At 40.4% G+C, this 15,132-nt stretch overlaps 1 protein-coding gene across 7 annotated transcripts in view; it reads left to right on the forward strand.

Moving 5' to 3' along the window:
• The window catches only part of EPB41L4A (erythrocyte membrane protein band 4.1 like 4A), a 260,908-nt gene that overhangs the window by 183,861 nt on the left and 61,915 nt on the right, over positions 1-15,132 (forward strand). For all 7 annotated transcript variants that reach the window (XR_005526708.1, XM_039223213.1, XM_039223216.1 and 4 more), the window contains exon 12: positions 1,491-1,612. Coding sequence is in view for 6 of the 7 variants with exons in the window: in XM_039223213.1 (XP_039079144.1) it covers positions 1,491-1,612 (122 nt within the window). In the remaining variant the exon portion in view is untranslated. The remainder of the gene's footprint in view (positions 1-1,490; positions 1,613-15,132) is intronic.

Genomic DNA, 15,132 nt, shown 5'->3' on the forward strand with positions numbered 1-15,132 from the left:
TCTCCTTTATTCCTGAGAGAGAAGCCATGAGGAGAAGTTGAATGATAAAGTAAAATCTCGTTATGAAATGCCACAGTGGGTCCACATACTGGGTTGTATTGTCAGGGCACATATTTTTCCTCTCTGCAGTGAAATATACAGTATCCAAGTCTTTCTGATAACAAGAGTCTGTTGTAAGTGGCTCTTATCTATAGGCTTCAAACCATTTTTAATAATGGAATTCTGCTCTTTATATGGAATTCTGGTTTTTAGCTTTTCAGGAGTGAGATGTTGCTATTTGTGCTACCTTGTTTACTACCTTTAAAAAAATGTTAAATTTCAAGTAAAAGAAAACTTGCCACAGGTTTTCTCCCATCCTCTCTGCCTGGTTCCCATCAACCATTGAACATGAGGCACACTCACTGATGGAACCTGCCACGGTAGCTCATAGCAAGTAGTGTTCCCAGCTAGCCTGATGGGGATCCACTTTGATGAGTGTTTCAGGCATCTTCTTATTTCTAATAAAGGTAGATGGGGGAGTAAGAAGGGAGAACTTTCACAGAAGCGTGTTGGAGGTGAATTTTGCTTGTATAAGTCTCATCTCTTTCAGGGAGAGATTTGCTAATATTTATTCTGTAAATGTAGGAGGAATAAGATTTGGGGCCATGAAATGGCCTTTTTTCTCCCATACATGGGCTCTTTTTGAGATGAATGAAACTAGACATACAAAAATGTGTTTTTCCTGTACCTAAATTATATTTTCCTGTGTGAAAGTCAGAGTCATTCATGGGCTCAAATTCTAAAATTCAGCAGCTGTGGAATAATTTTTCAGTAAGTAGAATGTTCACTAAAATCCAGCAAACAAAATCACAGAAATCTTCAGGAAAATTATTTGAAGTTTAGTCCATTCCCAGGGAAAGCTCGCCTTCTTACATCCTCAGATGTAAGAAGCAGCACTTTGCGTGGGCTTTTGGCTTGCTTTAAATCTTTCTAGTCACTCGATCTGGCACAAGTGAGATGAGCATAATAAATGGTTGACTGTGCCACAGCAGGGTTCAGGGTAAAATCATACCAAGTGGTCCTGTGAGGCATGCTTTACAACTTGCTGTGTAAGTACAACCCAGGGACATGTTGATTCATGTAGAATCGTTGCTATTGTATAATTTAGCCCAACGTGATTTATTATTTAGTAGTAGAGCTGGAAGACTATCAGCATCCTCTGCTTCTAACTCATCATTCTACTTACATCTAAACCTAACCCCTTTAATAAATTTCTCCCTCTGAAAGGTTGTCCTTCTATCTAACCTAAGACCCTCATATTAGAATTTAATATTACTGCCTTGGTTAATATTGAAATGAGAACCAATTGAAAACCCTTATATACCTAGGGGCTGCGTGACTCTGTGCTGTTTTTCTTCTTTGCATACTTTGTACATATTGTGAATGAGCCATGGTTTAATTTTGTGGCTGTGTGGTTTTATCTGTATTAACTGAAATGTTGCATTTCCAAGTGGCCGGACAGCATTGCAAATGAGTCGAGATCTTTCTATTCAACTTCCTCGGCCAGATCAGAATGTGGCAAGAAGTCGAAGCAAGACTTACCCAAAGAGAATAGCACAAACACAGCCAGCTGGTGAGTCACTGATGTAACTTTGCATTTCCTTTTAGGGTGGTGTTGTAAGGTATGCTCAGGTGGTGACTATAGCAATGTAGTTTCTTTTATTCTTAAGTAGGATTTTTAATTTGGCCCTGAAAATGTCCAAGCAATTCGAAATTACAAATAAGTAAGCAACTTGCATCACCATAACCTGCTTAATGATTGTATTTTCTTTTTGAAGAGATTAAATAAAATCCCAGTTGAGTAATTTGTTAGTTTGATGTATCTGAGATTGGAACTGAAACTCTTAGCAAAAGTTCTTTAAAAAAAAAAAAAAAAGGGACAGTATTGATATAACTTAATCTATACAGAATTCAGTTGGGTTTTTGTTATTGTTGTTTTTTTGTGTGTGAAATATATGTATAGACAAGTGTGTACAATGTACATACATACATGAATATATATGTACACTTGCACATACACACACAAAATTTAACATAGCCTATAGTCCCAAAGTCCCTCCTGTTGGCCTGATTATTTATATCTTCACCATCTCCCTTCCCAACCAGAGTAAATTCCTTAATTTTTGTTAGAATTTTAATACTGTGAAGCCTTCCCCAAACAGTTTATTTTACCAATGTTTAACATGATTTATATAAATGATTATGATATATATTGTGTCTTGCTTCTCTCTATTAATGCTGTATGTCATGTATACTAGAGTGCATTTTTCCTGCTGTGAGTTGTTATGACAAATTCTTTATCCATTCTATTGATGACAGCTAGGTTATTCAGATTTTTGTTTTAAATGAAAATTACTTCTGTAATAAAACCACCTGATCAGTTTTAATCCATGCTCAATGCTCAGAACTCACAGAATTTACTGAAAATTGACATTGCTGAGTTTGGTTTATGTCTTACTTATAGGTCCACCTTGCCTAACATGCTCCATGGACTTCTCTCATATACTGATTCACTTGAGTCTCACCATAGCCCTGTGAGGTAGGGCAAGGGAGAGAGTAAGCTCCCATTTTACAGATGAGGAAGATATGGTTCCAGCAGCTAGAGAAGTGTGGGACTGGAATAAGAGTCTCCTGGTTTTTGTTTTTACCATATTGTGGCAAGTGAGGGGGATTTTTAACAACAGTAATTCCTCTCTGAACATTGCATGACAATTGACATAGCATTATGACATCCATTGTTTCGTTTAATCCTTATGCCAAGCCTCTGAGGAAAGCATTCTGCTCTATTGCTTCTAGTGTGAGAATGTCACTGACTTACTGTTGTGAGCTCCAATTAAATCTGAATGTAGGTTTCCCCCATCACTGAGCCCGAAGGAAATTAAATTCTTTCTGTTGGTTCTGCAGTGGTGAAATAAAGACATGAGTTAGCTTTGCAGTAGGTTACTTTGCCGCATTAAGTATTATCATTATCCCTGTTTGGCTGATGAGGAAACTAAGATTTAAAAAGGAAAATTTGTCCAAGATTATATAATAAATAAGTAACTTAGGATAAAAATTCTAGCCATAATATTTAATATTTTTATCTTAATAATTTGTATTTATCTTTGTATTTGATCAGTCTGAAATTCCATTTGGGTCAAATACAGTGTGGTATAATTAATGAGCAAACTTTCAAATCCTATGCTGTTTCTGAATTGCAGTGTCTCATGAAATTAGTGAGACCAACTGAGACTATCAAAAGCACACCTTGCTTCAAATCACCATTGCATTCTACTCAAGACGTCGGAATCACACATGCTATGTATACAAACCTGCTCCCTTGCTCCTTTTCTTCTCATATTCTTTTATAAAGATAATTGCCTCTGTGACACGTTTTCTGTATGTGTGGGTGTGTGGCTCTCCTTCGAAGCCCAAATAGTACAGCTGATTAATTTAGGGACAAAGGTTTTTTGTTTTTTTTTTTCTACTTTTTCTCTTGGCTTATGCAGAGAACAACCCCAGGGGATGATTTTGAACTTTCACACTGTCCCACTCATCTTGTATTGTATTAAAACACACTCTCTGTTTGGTAGGGGATAAACGTTATGGCTAATGTACCATCCAGGCTTTTCAAGGAGAGCCTCTCAGCATCTGGGAGATCTTTATAAAATGTAGCAGGTTATGCATTTATTACTATAAATGCCTGCCTGGCTCAACTGGTAGAGCATGTGACTTTTGATCTCAGGGTCCTGAGTTCAAGCCCCATGTTGGGTGTAGAGGCTGCTTAAAAATACACACATACATCCATACACACACATTTTGTTTTAGGAAAGTTAAGAAACTTAGAACCTTTCCTCCCAAAAGAAAAAAAAATCTTTCGTATTCATTTCCATTCTCGTAGTAGTTAACACTTATAGCTTTCTATAAACCTTCTGCAAAAGCAATATAGTAATATTTTACAATATGCTATTATTTAACAATATGCCACAGATATGTTTTAACAAGTTTCAAAATGTTCTTAGCACCGTTTTAGCATCTATATAATTTTCTTTTACACAGATGTATACACATAGAATTTGTTCAACTAATCTTTAGTTCTTAGATGTTTAAGCTGTTTGAAATTTTGAATATAACTAAAGTGAATCTCCCTGGAGTGAGAGCTTTAAACATTCATGCTAATTCATTACATGTATTTTAAACAATGGTACATTTCCATCATTTTCAATATAAAAAGGATTAAACAGCGCTCTGCTTAGAAACTAAGTCAGACTTTGCTGTTTACACATTTCACTTTGATTTTGAATTACTTTTAGTCTGACTTTTCAAGCCTCTATTCCACAAAACTGCGATGTGTTCTGGGATCCAGAGATGGACCCTCCCTTTGACGGTGTGACTGTCCTGGATGGAGAAGGACCACTTCGCAAATGCCTATGATGAGAGGTCACAGTTGCTGTCACACACATAGGGAGAATGTGGCGGAGGCGGGGATTCATGTTGTTTTGCTTTCTCAAATCTTCCATTTTCCTTTCTTCTAATTCAAATGTACTCCACTGTGAGCCTCAGTTGAACCCAGCTGGTGGTAACCCAGTCTCAGCCATGCCCTACTTCTCAGGTCATGGTGGGGTCAGACTTGGAGGAGAATATTTGAAGAGGTTCCTCTTGTCTTCACCCACATTAGTCACTGCTGTGTTCCTTGTCTCACCCTGCCGGACCCCAGGATGATGGGAAGATGTGAGAAGCTGGGCTGGGATATGTATGGGATGTGTATGAGAGAGAGGGGTCTTTGGTGCGCCTGAGAGCCCGCTGTGCTTAGGGTCAAGCCTGTGCAGAGACCTCACTGGCAGTCCTCCATGAAGTTTCTGCTGCCTGGGGGAAAGGAGGGGTGCCTCAGAGAATGGCCTGCAGGTCAGTAGGTCGCTGTGACCCTCTGACCTGTCTCCTTCCCCACCATGACAGGCAGTTTCTTCAGCCGTCACTTGTTCCTCCCACACCCCCAGCTTGCTCAGATCAGCGGCCTCCCTCAGAAGCTCCCTATTCCTGAGGCCCATTCATGGATGGCTGGGCAGGAAAGGAATAATAGCTCTAGTCTTTCTTAAAATTAGTTTTTACTGACCAAAGGGGAACAGAAATATCACTTTACTAAATTACACTGCCACAGTTACTTAAATTTTCATTTACAAATTTTGACCATTAAAATGGCAGAAAGCTGATTTTGAGACAAAGAAGTTGATTAGATTGTACTGTATTTGGCAAAAAGGAGTTATGGTTTATTTATTTACTTAGAAGTTTTATTTATTTAAGTGATCTCTACACTCAACGTGGGGCTTGAACTCAAGATCCTGAGATGAAGAGCCAGATGCTCTGCTGACTGAGCCAGCCAGGCGTGCCTGTGGTTACGGTTTAAATAGAAGATAGATTTTCTTTTTTTACTCTCAACAGGCCAGCTATTAATTTTCATAGATTAAATACTGCTGATATTCTCCCTAAAACAGAATTTTAGAACTACAGTTTTAGGAGTTAATGGCATAGATTCTCACCTCATTTAACATTTATGTATAATAATAAAAAAAGCTAATTGTGATAGGAGGCTTTCGTTTTTTGTTAGTTTGTAATATTAATTGATAGTGCGTGATTGGTTACTATAGAAGACATTCTTTTATTTAAGTTAAAGTAATTGAGACAAACTCAGTGACTACCGGTGACTACTCCTCTTAACCTGCATCTCAGTTGTCTGGAAATTTTAAACACTTTCCCCCTCTTCCCCCCTCAGTCGCAAATAATAAATGCCCTGGAAGCTAAAAAGCCATTGTGTTTAGAATCCTCCAAGATTAGGCCTTGGCACCTCTATGAGGAAGTGCATTCCAGACTCCAGAGCCCTGCACCCACCCAGCCTGCCTGCTTCCCCGCCCCGAGGAGCCCAGTGCCAGGGCAGGCAGCCAGGGCATTCCTGCAGATCTGCGTGGCCTCAGCGGGAGCTTGGGGGCAAAGCAGGAGGCGAGAGGGCAGGAAGGAAAAGTGCATATTTGTAAAGCCCTTTCTCTGACAAGGTCGTGGCAGCCCACATAGGTGGGTTCCTGTCAGAAAAGAATAAGCTATAAGGAGGCAGTACAGACAGAATCTGGCTATAATTCATAATTAGCTGTAAGAAAAGTATTGGGTGAAGCCATTTGCAGTGCATAAACAATGCTGTGATTGTCTGATACAGCATTGTAGGTTCTCAACGACACCACACTGATGAACAGAGAAAGAAATAGTTGCAGTGTAGCTTTCAGACGACTGAAAAGCAAGATCCGGTGACATTTTGGCATTCCCACTCAGCATCTGTGGGAAACGCTGCAAACACAATGCCCGGGGGTGATGAAAATGACTTCTGCATGCAGTTGGTTTGTGCTGGTCTGCAAGCACACAGCTACTGCTCAGGCCAAGCTGCTTATTTCTGTGCAGGGGAGTGGACCCAGTGTTGCCAAAACTCCCCGTGTTTTAAGGGAAGCATAGTATGTGGGTATTTATGTAAACTTTCCAGAATTTTGAATAGTGGCAATTTCATTTTAAAGAAAGTCTCTTGCGTACTAAGTTGGAACCTTCCTGAGGGCCAGATGTGACGTATGGAAACCCCTGATTCACAGCTGGTGTGAAGCCACCTGTCCATGGAGTTCACTCTGGGTTTCTCTAGCATCCCTTGTGAGCATCACTAAATCAGTCCCAACACTCCATGACTCCCAGCAACAGCAGAGAGTTGTTAGTAGGTCAGTTGGCCAACACCAGGGGATGGCAGGTGCCACACAACTCCGGCCCCTGCAGTAAATGGTTTACACATGGGTAGCTGGCTAGCCTCTGTTGGTGACCTGAGGTGGGTGCAGCCTAGAGCAGGAGAGATGGAGAAGTGCTTTAATATAGTGAAGAACAAGTTCAGTTGATATAGTATATATAGTTCTGGGCTGTTGGGAAATAGTAATGTCAAGAAAGTGATAATCATTTATTAAGTACTTCCTTTGATTAGCACATTGTGTGAGATGTGGCATCAGCAGAAGCCCAGCTTGACTTATGGCCGTCAGAAATGTATTTTAAAAGTTTTGGTTTTGGGGGCGCCTGTATGGCTCAGTCAGTTAAGCCTCCAACTTCAGCCCAGGTCATAATCTCACGGTTGGTGGGTTTGAGTCCCGCATCGGACTCTGTGCTGTCAGCTAGCTCAGAGCCTGGAGCCTGCTTCTGATTCTGTGTCTCCCTCTCTTTCTGGCCCTCCCCTGCTCATGCTGTCTCTCTCTCTCTCTCTCTCTCTTTCTCTCAGAAATAAATAAAACACTAAAAAAATTTTTTTTAAGTTTTGGTTTTGTTGTTGCTGTTGTTATTTTTGAGAGAGAGAGAGAAGAGAGAGTGCAAGCAGGGGAGGGGCAGAGAGAGAGGGAGACATGGAATCTGAAGCAGGCTCCAGGCTCTGAGCTGTCAGCATACAGCCTGACACGGGGCTCGAACTCATAAACCGTGAGATCATGACCTGAGCTGAAGCCAGTCATGATCTGGACCCCTGAACCCTGTTTTGTTTTGTTTTGTTTTAAAGCAGATAAAATGCAAGCTATGTGAGTAGAAACCAATGTGAGACTGAGGCAGTGTGATCTGGTGAACTACATGTGATAAATCTGGGTGCAGCCTCTGCAGCCCATATTCCTAACTCTGCTGTGTTATGAAGATAGTTAGCCGGCCAGAGTCTCAATTTCTTTGTCTGTCAAATGGGAATATTACTCCCTGCCTCATGAGTTGTTCTCAGGGGGTGGTGTCCGAAATGGGCAGAGCATAATGTTAAGCATATGTAGGGGTTGGTATGTTTGAGTTTTCCTCTACAAAAGCCAAGGAACCCTTTCTCTACATGGTGCGGACCAGTCTCTGAGTCCACCTGTCAATCTGTGTCATATAGCATCAGTGTCACAAACAAAAGGTAGTACGATTATAAGGAGGAGGTGTGGCCTTTTGAGGGTGATGGATGGAGAGAGTCATTGAAGTACAGTGATTGGGGCTTCAAAAGGAAATTGGGTACCCTTTTTTCTAGAGGATTTGATATAAACAAGGTATAAGGTAAGTGAGCAAGCCACAGTGCTGTCTGTAAGTAGGTTTTTCTGCCTGGCCTACTTGCAGATCTCTGTATACCCTTGGGCAGCTGTTGGCAGGCAGTTAGGAGCCCAAAGTTGGGGGTTGTCTTGGTTATTGTGTTCCTGCTTCTCAGAGTAGCCAGTTTTCTTCTCTTTTATCCTCTACCCCATGCTGACCACCCTCCAGCCCCATTGGGTTATTCTATGGCTATGAATTGGAAACAACAAACCCCTACAGTAAATTCATGATAATGATGAATTTGTATGATAGTTTTAGAACTATGTTAGGGTGGTTTCTCCTGTTTGAAGTAATTAGTTTGTAGGCCCACCCAAGTGCATTTTTCATGTCAAGCAGACAATGGAAACAGATGAAGAAGGGCAAAATGGAAAGTGCTCAGAGAGGGAAGCAGTGTTGTTGAATGAGAAGTAAACAAAACTCAGAGTTCTGGATCTGGGATTTTGCAAGTTAAGTCCCAAACTCAGTATGTTAATAGATCAGCTATTTTACTGATACCACATGAGTGGGCCTGTTGCTGTGTTTGTCATTACAGAGACTGGAAACTATCTAAATATCCATTAGTGGGGAACTGGCCTAATAAAAGAATACTTATGTATCCTCTGGAAATACCATGTCCCTTTTACAAGAAATCTGAGGGCAGGCTTTGAATTTGTATTGGTCTAATGTTGTAGTCCTGCATAGTCTTCCACAAAAGGCCAGGTTCCCTGAGGAGCTCTGCAGTGAGAGGAATGTTAATAATCAGCAGTCATTGAGCATCACTGTATACTAGGCACCCTACAGATAGTATCTCACTCATTTATTTTTTTTAAAAATTTTGTTTATTTATGAGAGAGAGCATGTGAGTGAGTGAGAGAGATAGAAGGAGAGAATCCCACAAGGTACAGAGAGAGAGGAAGAGAGAGTGTGGAGCCCAGAGTGAAGCTCAAGCTTACCCGATACAGGGCTTGACCTCATGAACCATGAGACCATGACCTGAGCCGAAGTCAGATGCTTAACTGACTGAGCCACCCAGGCACCCCATCACTGATTTCTTTTAAAAGACAGTGTGACTCACAATGGGCAGGTGACAAGATGGAGACTGGGACTTGTCAAGAGCCCCAGAGCTGGAATTTGAACCCAGGTCCGTATAGAGAGGAAAAACAAAAAAGTGATAAATTTTTGCTGTAGGGAGTAATCTCTAGGATATAGTATAAGCAAGGAAAAAAGTGGGGGAGTAGAACAGCAGCATATAATATGGTCCCATTATATAAAAGTATGTATACTTTTTATGTTGACAGGATACATAAGAAACTAGTAATGGGGCGCCTGGGTGGCTCAGTTGGTTAAGCGTCTGACTGGCTCACGTCATGATCTTCTTTTTTAATTTGTTTTTAATGTTTTTTTATTTATTTCTAGGAGAGAGAGAGAGAGACAGCGTGAGCAGGGGAGGGTCAGAGAGAGAGAGGGAGTCAGACTCTGAAACAGGCTCCAGTCTCTGAGCTGGCAGTCAGCACAGAGCCCGACGCAGGGCTCGAACCCACAAACCACGAGATCATGACCTAAGTGAAAGTCAGACATTTAACCGACTAAGCCACCCAGGCGCCCCTGGCTCACGTCATGATCTTAAGGTCCATGGGTTCAAGCCCCATGTCAGGCTGTGTGCTGACAGCTCAGAGCCTGGAGCCTGCTTCGGATTCTGGGTCTCCACCTTTCTCTGCCCCTCCCCAACTCACACTCTCTCTGTCTCGCTCTCAAAAATAAATAAACATAAAAAGAAGAAACTAGTAACTAGTGGCTCTGGAAAGGGTTTCTGAAAGATTGAGGATCAGGAGTGAGAGACAGCATTTTCACTATGTATTCTTTAATAACATTTGCATTTTTACATTTGCATTATGTTGTACTTTACAAAAAGCTCTGTAGATAATTGTCATGAATGCTCACAAAGTGATTTCAAACGTACATTCAGGTTTCTAATAGAGTTTTGAAAAGCTTAGAGGAGGACCCTGATAGCTATGCTAGGAAACGTGCATCATAGTTTATGGGGAAAGTAACAGAACAGTACAAGACTGATATACAGAATTCAAATGTTAGGAATTTCACTGTGTTGTAACAGATACAACTCAAATCTTTAAGGCAAGGAGCATAAGACACATCCGTATCTGTACACTTTAATAGAAGATTGTGTTATAGGCCATTAAGGCAGAGCATATTTGGTTTCAAAGGAGGAGAGCTGATAGGAGGATCCAGAGTCCTTGGATGAGATGAAGTATTAGACAGTCACTTTGTGTTGTATATGAGGAAACTTGGGCCCCAAGAGGTGAAGTGATTTGTTAGTGTCGCATGTTCTGGAACCGGGAGGGTATCTGGATGTGAATCACTAGGCACTGTGAGGAATGTCTGGAAGAAGACTGTGGCATCTTGCTGGGCCCCTGATGGGTATTGTGGAGTATTTGCTTGTCCTGTACGGGTCAGCAGAAGACAGGAAGGGAAGAAATTAGTATAAATTCTCATACAAGAGAATTAGAACAAGGCATTCTGACCAGGAGTGTTATGTGGTTGGTTTTGGAGATGATTTCTAGAAAATTTAACAGTGTTAACTTTGTTTTAGAGAGTGTTTGATTGTGATGTTCGTTCTTCCAGGTAACAAATCAGAATTAGCTGATCTGTCTACTGAGATAATGATCCAGTTCTGTGATTCCTGCTTCTTTTTCACCTGGACTGGAAGAATTCCTGCTGAGAGAGTCTTAGATTATCTCTTAACTGATTATTGAAGCAGCTGCATTGAAAAGTCATGTGGTACAGTAGGAGAAAAAAAAAAAAGTTGTACCCAATTTGAATTCCTGGTCTAACTTGGCTGTGATCTATAACGATCATTCCATATTCTGATCTTTCGTCTCATTATCTATAAAATAAGGGAACTGGGTACAAAATCACTAAAGATCCCTCTTCCTCCTAAAATTCTTCTTTCTCTCTGGCTTCTCTGTCATAGTGTTAAAAGGACCAAATATGAAAAAAGATTTTGAAATCTTTTTAAAAGTATTTTTTAAATTTAGTTATCATTTCAGAAGCCTATTAGATATGGAAAATATCTTCCCAGATCACAAAATACATTTTTCTCATTGGAAATATACAATGTTTTTGTATACTTTTATATACAAAAACTACAGCTGGTTCTTTAAAACTTAAGTTCAAATGAAATTCTTATTGACAAACTGAATGAAAATAATTGCAACAAACAATGCATTAATACAGATTTTTAAGCTGTTCTTTTAATCTGAATTGACCAGCTGAATCTGGATTTTACCTCTTTGGTTAACTCATGGTTAGAAATTAGTGCTATCTTCTGTTGGTGGGAATATGAACTGGTGCAGCACTCTGGAAGACAGACAGTATGGAGGTTCTTCAGAAAGCTAAAAATAGAAATACCCTATGAGACAGTAATTGCACTACTAGGTTTTTAAACAAAGGATACAAAAATACAGATTCGAAGAAATACATGTACCATAGCATGGTGTATGATAGCATTATCAACCATAGCCAAACTATGGAGAGAGCCCAAATGTCCATTGACTGATGAATGGATAAAGAAGATGTGATGTGTGTGTGCACATGCGCGCGCACACACACACACACAAGAATATTACTCAGCCATCAAAAAGAATGAAATCTTACCACTTACAACAAAGTGGATGGAGCTAAGTGTATTATCCTAAGTAACATAAGTTAGAGAAAGATAATCATATGATTTCATTCATTTGTGGAATTTAAAAAACAAAACAGATGAATGTATGGGAGGAAATAAAAAAAGAGAGGGAAAGAAACCATAAGAGACTCTTAAAGATAGAGAATAAACTGAGGGTTGATGGAAGGAGGTGGTGGGGGATGGGCCAGAGAGGTGCTGGGTTTTAAGGGGGGCACTTGCGATGATGGGCATTGAGTGTTGTAAGTGGTGAATCACTGAATTGTACTCCTGAAATCAATATTGAGCTATGTGAGTATGTGAGCTAACTAGAATTTAAATAAATATTTGAAAAGAAATTAATGTTCTCTTACTAGGTACAAATAGAGACTTTTATGGACAGGTTTTTGCATGGCTTTGTCTCTGTCTTTGACCTCTGAGTGAACATAACCAAAGACTAGTCCTTTCATGAACCTACTTGTCCTTTTAGAAATTAAGGAAAGTTAATTGGTTCCACTTTGGCAGTTGTTTGTGGTCACAGTTTCTGAGGCTCTGCCTTGATTTTACAAATAATTTCGGTAAATTTTTTGCTTTTTCACCCATCTTTCTTCACAGATGGAGGTTCAAGGGTGTCTGTCAACTGTTTATGATTTTGAGATAGATCTCTTAGGCAGACACCATCTGAGGATTTCACAGCTTTGTTTTACTATCAGATCAGGATTCACAGTGATTTCTCTGTTGCATCTTCTTCAGACTTTGACAAATCTGGGATTGATTTCTGTAATCTGCTTTCCTTACTTATAGGCATCAGTGTGAAAAATGGTTGGCGTGAGTTCCTGGAGCTCAGAGTTATTTGGGTTGGTGTAGGGAAAGCGGGGGAGGTGAGGCAAAAAGGACCCACCTTTCCTGCCAGGCAGGTGTCCTGGTTGGCACTTTGAACAATATGCTATGTGGATCTTGGAACCAAGTGTCCTGAGGGGTGACAGGAAATCCCTCTGTAACAATGGCCTTTCCCCTCCCCTCTCTCCTGGGGTGAGAATGGGGTACCTGAGGAAACCACCCAGTTTTCTTCTCCAGAGAAGCTGGAATCAGAGCCCAGAAGATGAGTCAGTCGGCTGCGGAGAGCCACCCCTTTTAGGGCTACTGTTACAGCCCAGGTACCAAGCACACCAATGAACAGAGAAGTGCATGTGCAGAGAAAGAATAGAGTAGATTCGCTGAGAGACACCAAAGGACACTGCTGCTTTGAGAGGAGAATGGGGGTGGGACACAGGAGCCATGAATTTCACTCTCGAGGTCCTGCTGTGTCCTTTAAGTTGAATCCCTAATTTGGTCTGGTTTCCTTCCACCTTAACAATGGATGACATTACTTCTTTGGTAATCCTGTGAGGGAGGTGGGTGATATTCTCATTTTACTCATGAGGAAACCGAAGCTCAGGAACAGTAAGTATTTACCCAAGGTTACACAGATCATAAGAGCAGTGTTTGAATCCACACCTTTGGTATCTTAGAGTACATTTGGAAAGTAAGTGGAAAATTAAAGGTGAAAGGCCTTGAATTGTTTGAAAATATATATCCCTGGTTTTCCTCACTGCTGCATTATTTCCTTACTTCTTTAAATCTACTTGTTTCCACAAATATTCTTGAGAAGACAGTACATTCTGCTAATTTATAGAGGAACAGTGAGTCAGTCTGCTTCTAAGTTCTTTGGGACATTTTGCTCAGCAAAGAGGGGAAGAGGCAGTAACAGCCTTAACTACGAGGCACATCACATAGATCATATAGTCAGGTGTATGTTCATGTCTCTTTTCCTCACTTGGCACCCTTTTTTATTCTACCTTGAACCCGATGTTTATTTTCATTCTGTAAAAGAGGTAATACATGGCAATTCTGGTTAGATTTTCCCTAAAATATTAATATTTCCACTCTTCCCATGAGTTAAGTTTAGCATTCCACGCATAGCTACCAAAATTAGAAAAGCAAGCAAAACTAAAGGCCTATGGTGTATTAAATATCATAGCTCTAGTGAGTTACCAAAAATGATAGTTATTTTCCCTTTACCTTTTGTTTCTTCAAGAATTTATTAAGCACCTCTTTGGCATGAGACCTATGATATTGTGATTTATAATAAGAAATATATATTTGGTGTTTATTCCCCTTTCTGGAACAGAGCTCCTAAAACCGTTGGAATTTCCTGTGTGATAAGAGCAATAGAGGTGAAGGAACATCTTTTGTTATTCATAGCAAGCCCCTCTGAACCTAAGTTCATGAGGTCACTTTGGGAAAGTCCCTAAGGATGGGGACTGGGTGCCAGGGAGTCAACCATAATTAAGGAGTTGGAATTTTCAGCCCCAGACCCTGACCTCTGGGGAGGGGAGAGGTGCTCGAGATTAAGTTCAATCACTGATAGCTAACAGCTTTATCAATGGTGCCTATGTATTAAAGTCTCCATAAAAACCCAAAGGATGGGATTCTGAGGGGTTGGTGAATTAGTGGAGATGCAGTGAGTAGTGCTCAGAGCCTCAGAGATGCTCAGGAACCTTGCCTTGTGCATCTCTTCTATTTGGCCATTTTTGAGTTATCTTTTTATGATGAACTGGTGATCTAGTAAGTAAACTGTTTGAGTTCTAAGAACACCTCTAGCAAATTAATCTAAAGAGGAGGCAATCTTGAGGGATTCAACCCTTAACTTGTGGGATCTGATTTTATCTGTAGGTAGATCGTATGAGAATTGAGTTAAATTGCAGGCCACCCAGTCAGTGTCCTCTGAGAACTGAATTGCTTGGTAGGTTGGAAAAAATATCCAGTGGAGACTCTTTTCCATGGAACACAGAAAGATGAATAAAACCTGGCCCCTGATTTAAGAGAACTTGGTCATATAAAAATAATAAGGCAGTTATTTCACATGTATTCAAAGCCAAGTACTGTTGAGCACTTTTTTATTTCATCTTGATTATTATTATTATTTAAAATTTTTTTTATTTTAAGGAGACTGAGCAGAGCCCAATGCAGAGCCTGAGCCTCATGACCCCGAGATCAAGAGTCTCATGCTGTACCAATTCAACCAGCCAGGCACCCCAAGCACTTTCTTTGAATTATGTAATCCTCACATCGACTATACAAGTAGTTGGTGATACTTCAATTTTATTGATGAGAAACCTGAGGCCCAGATGGATTTAATAACTTGTCCACAATCACACAGTGGGTAAATTGGCAGTGCTGAGAAATAAATGGACTTCTTCTCTTGTGTATTTAGCCATTTTGTCAGACTAGAGAGGTAAAGATGTACTTACATGTGGACAGAATGTATCAAGTGTCATAGAGTGGAACTCTGAAGGAGGTTAAGTGCCTAG

The sequence above is a fragment of the Hyaena hyaena genome, unplaced genomic scaffold (genome assembly GCF_003009895.1).
Source record: "Hyaena hyaena isolate Hyena2069 unplaced genomic scaffold, ASM300989v1 scaffold_1294, whole genome shotgun sequence".
Classification (NCBI taxonomy): domain Eukaryota; kingdom Metazoa; phylum Chordata; class Mammalia; order Carnivora; family Hyaenidae; genus Hyaena; species Hyaena hyaena.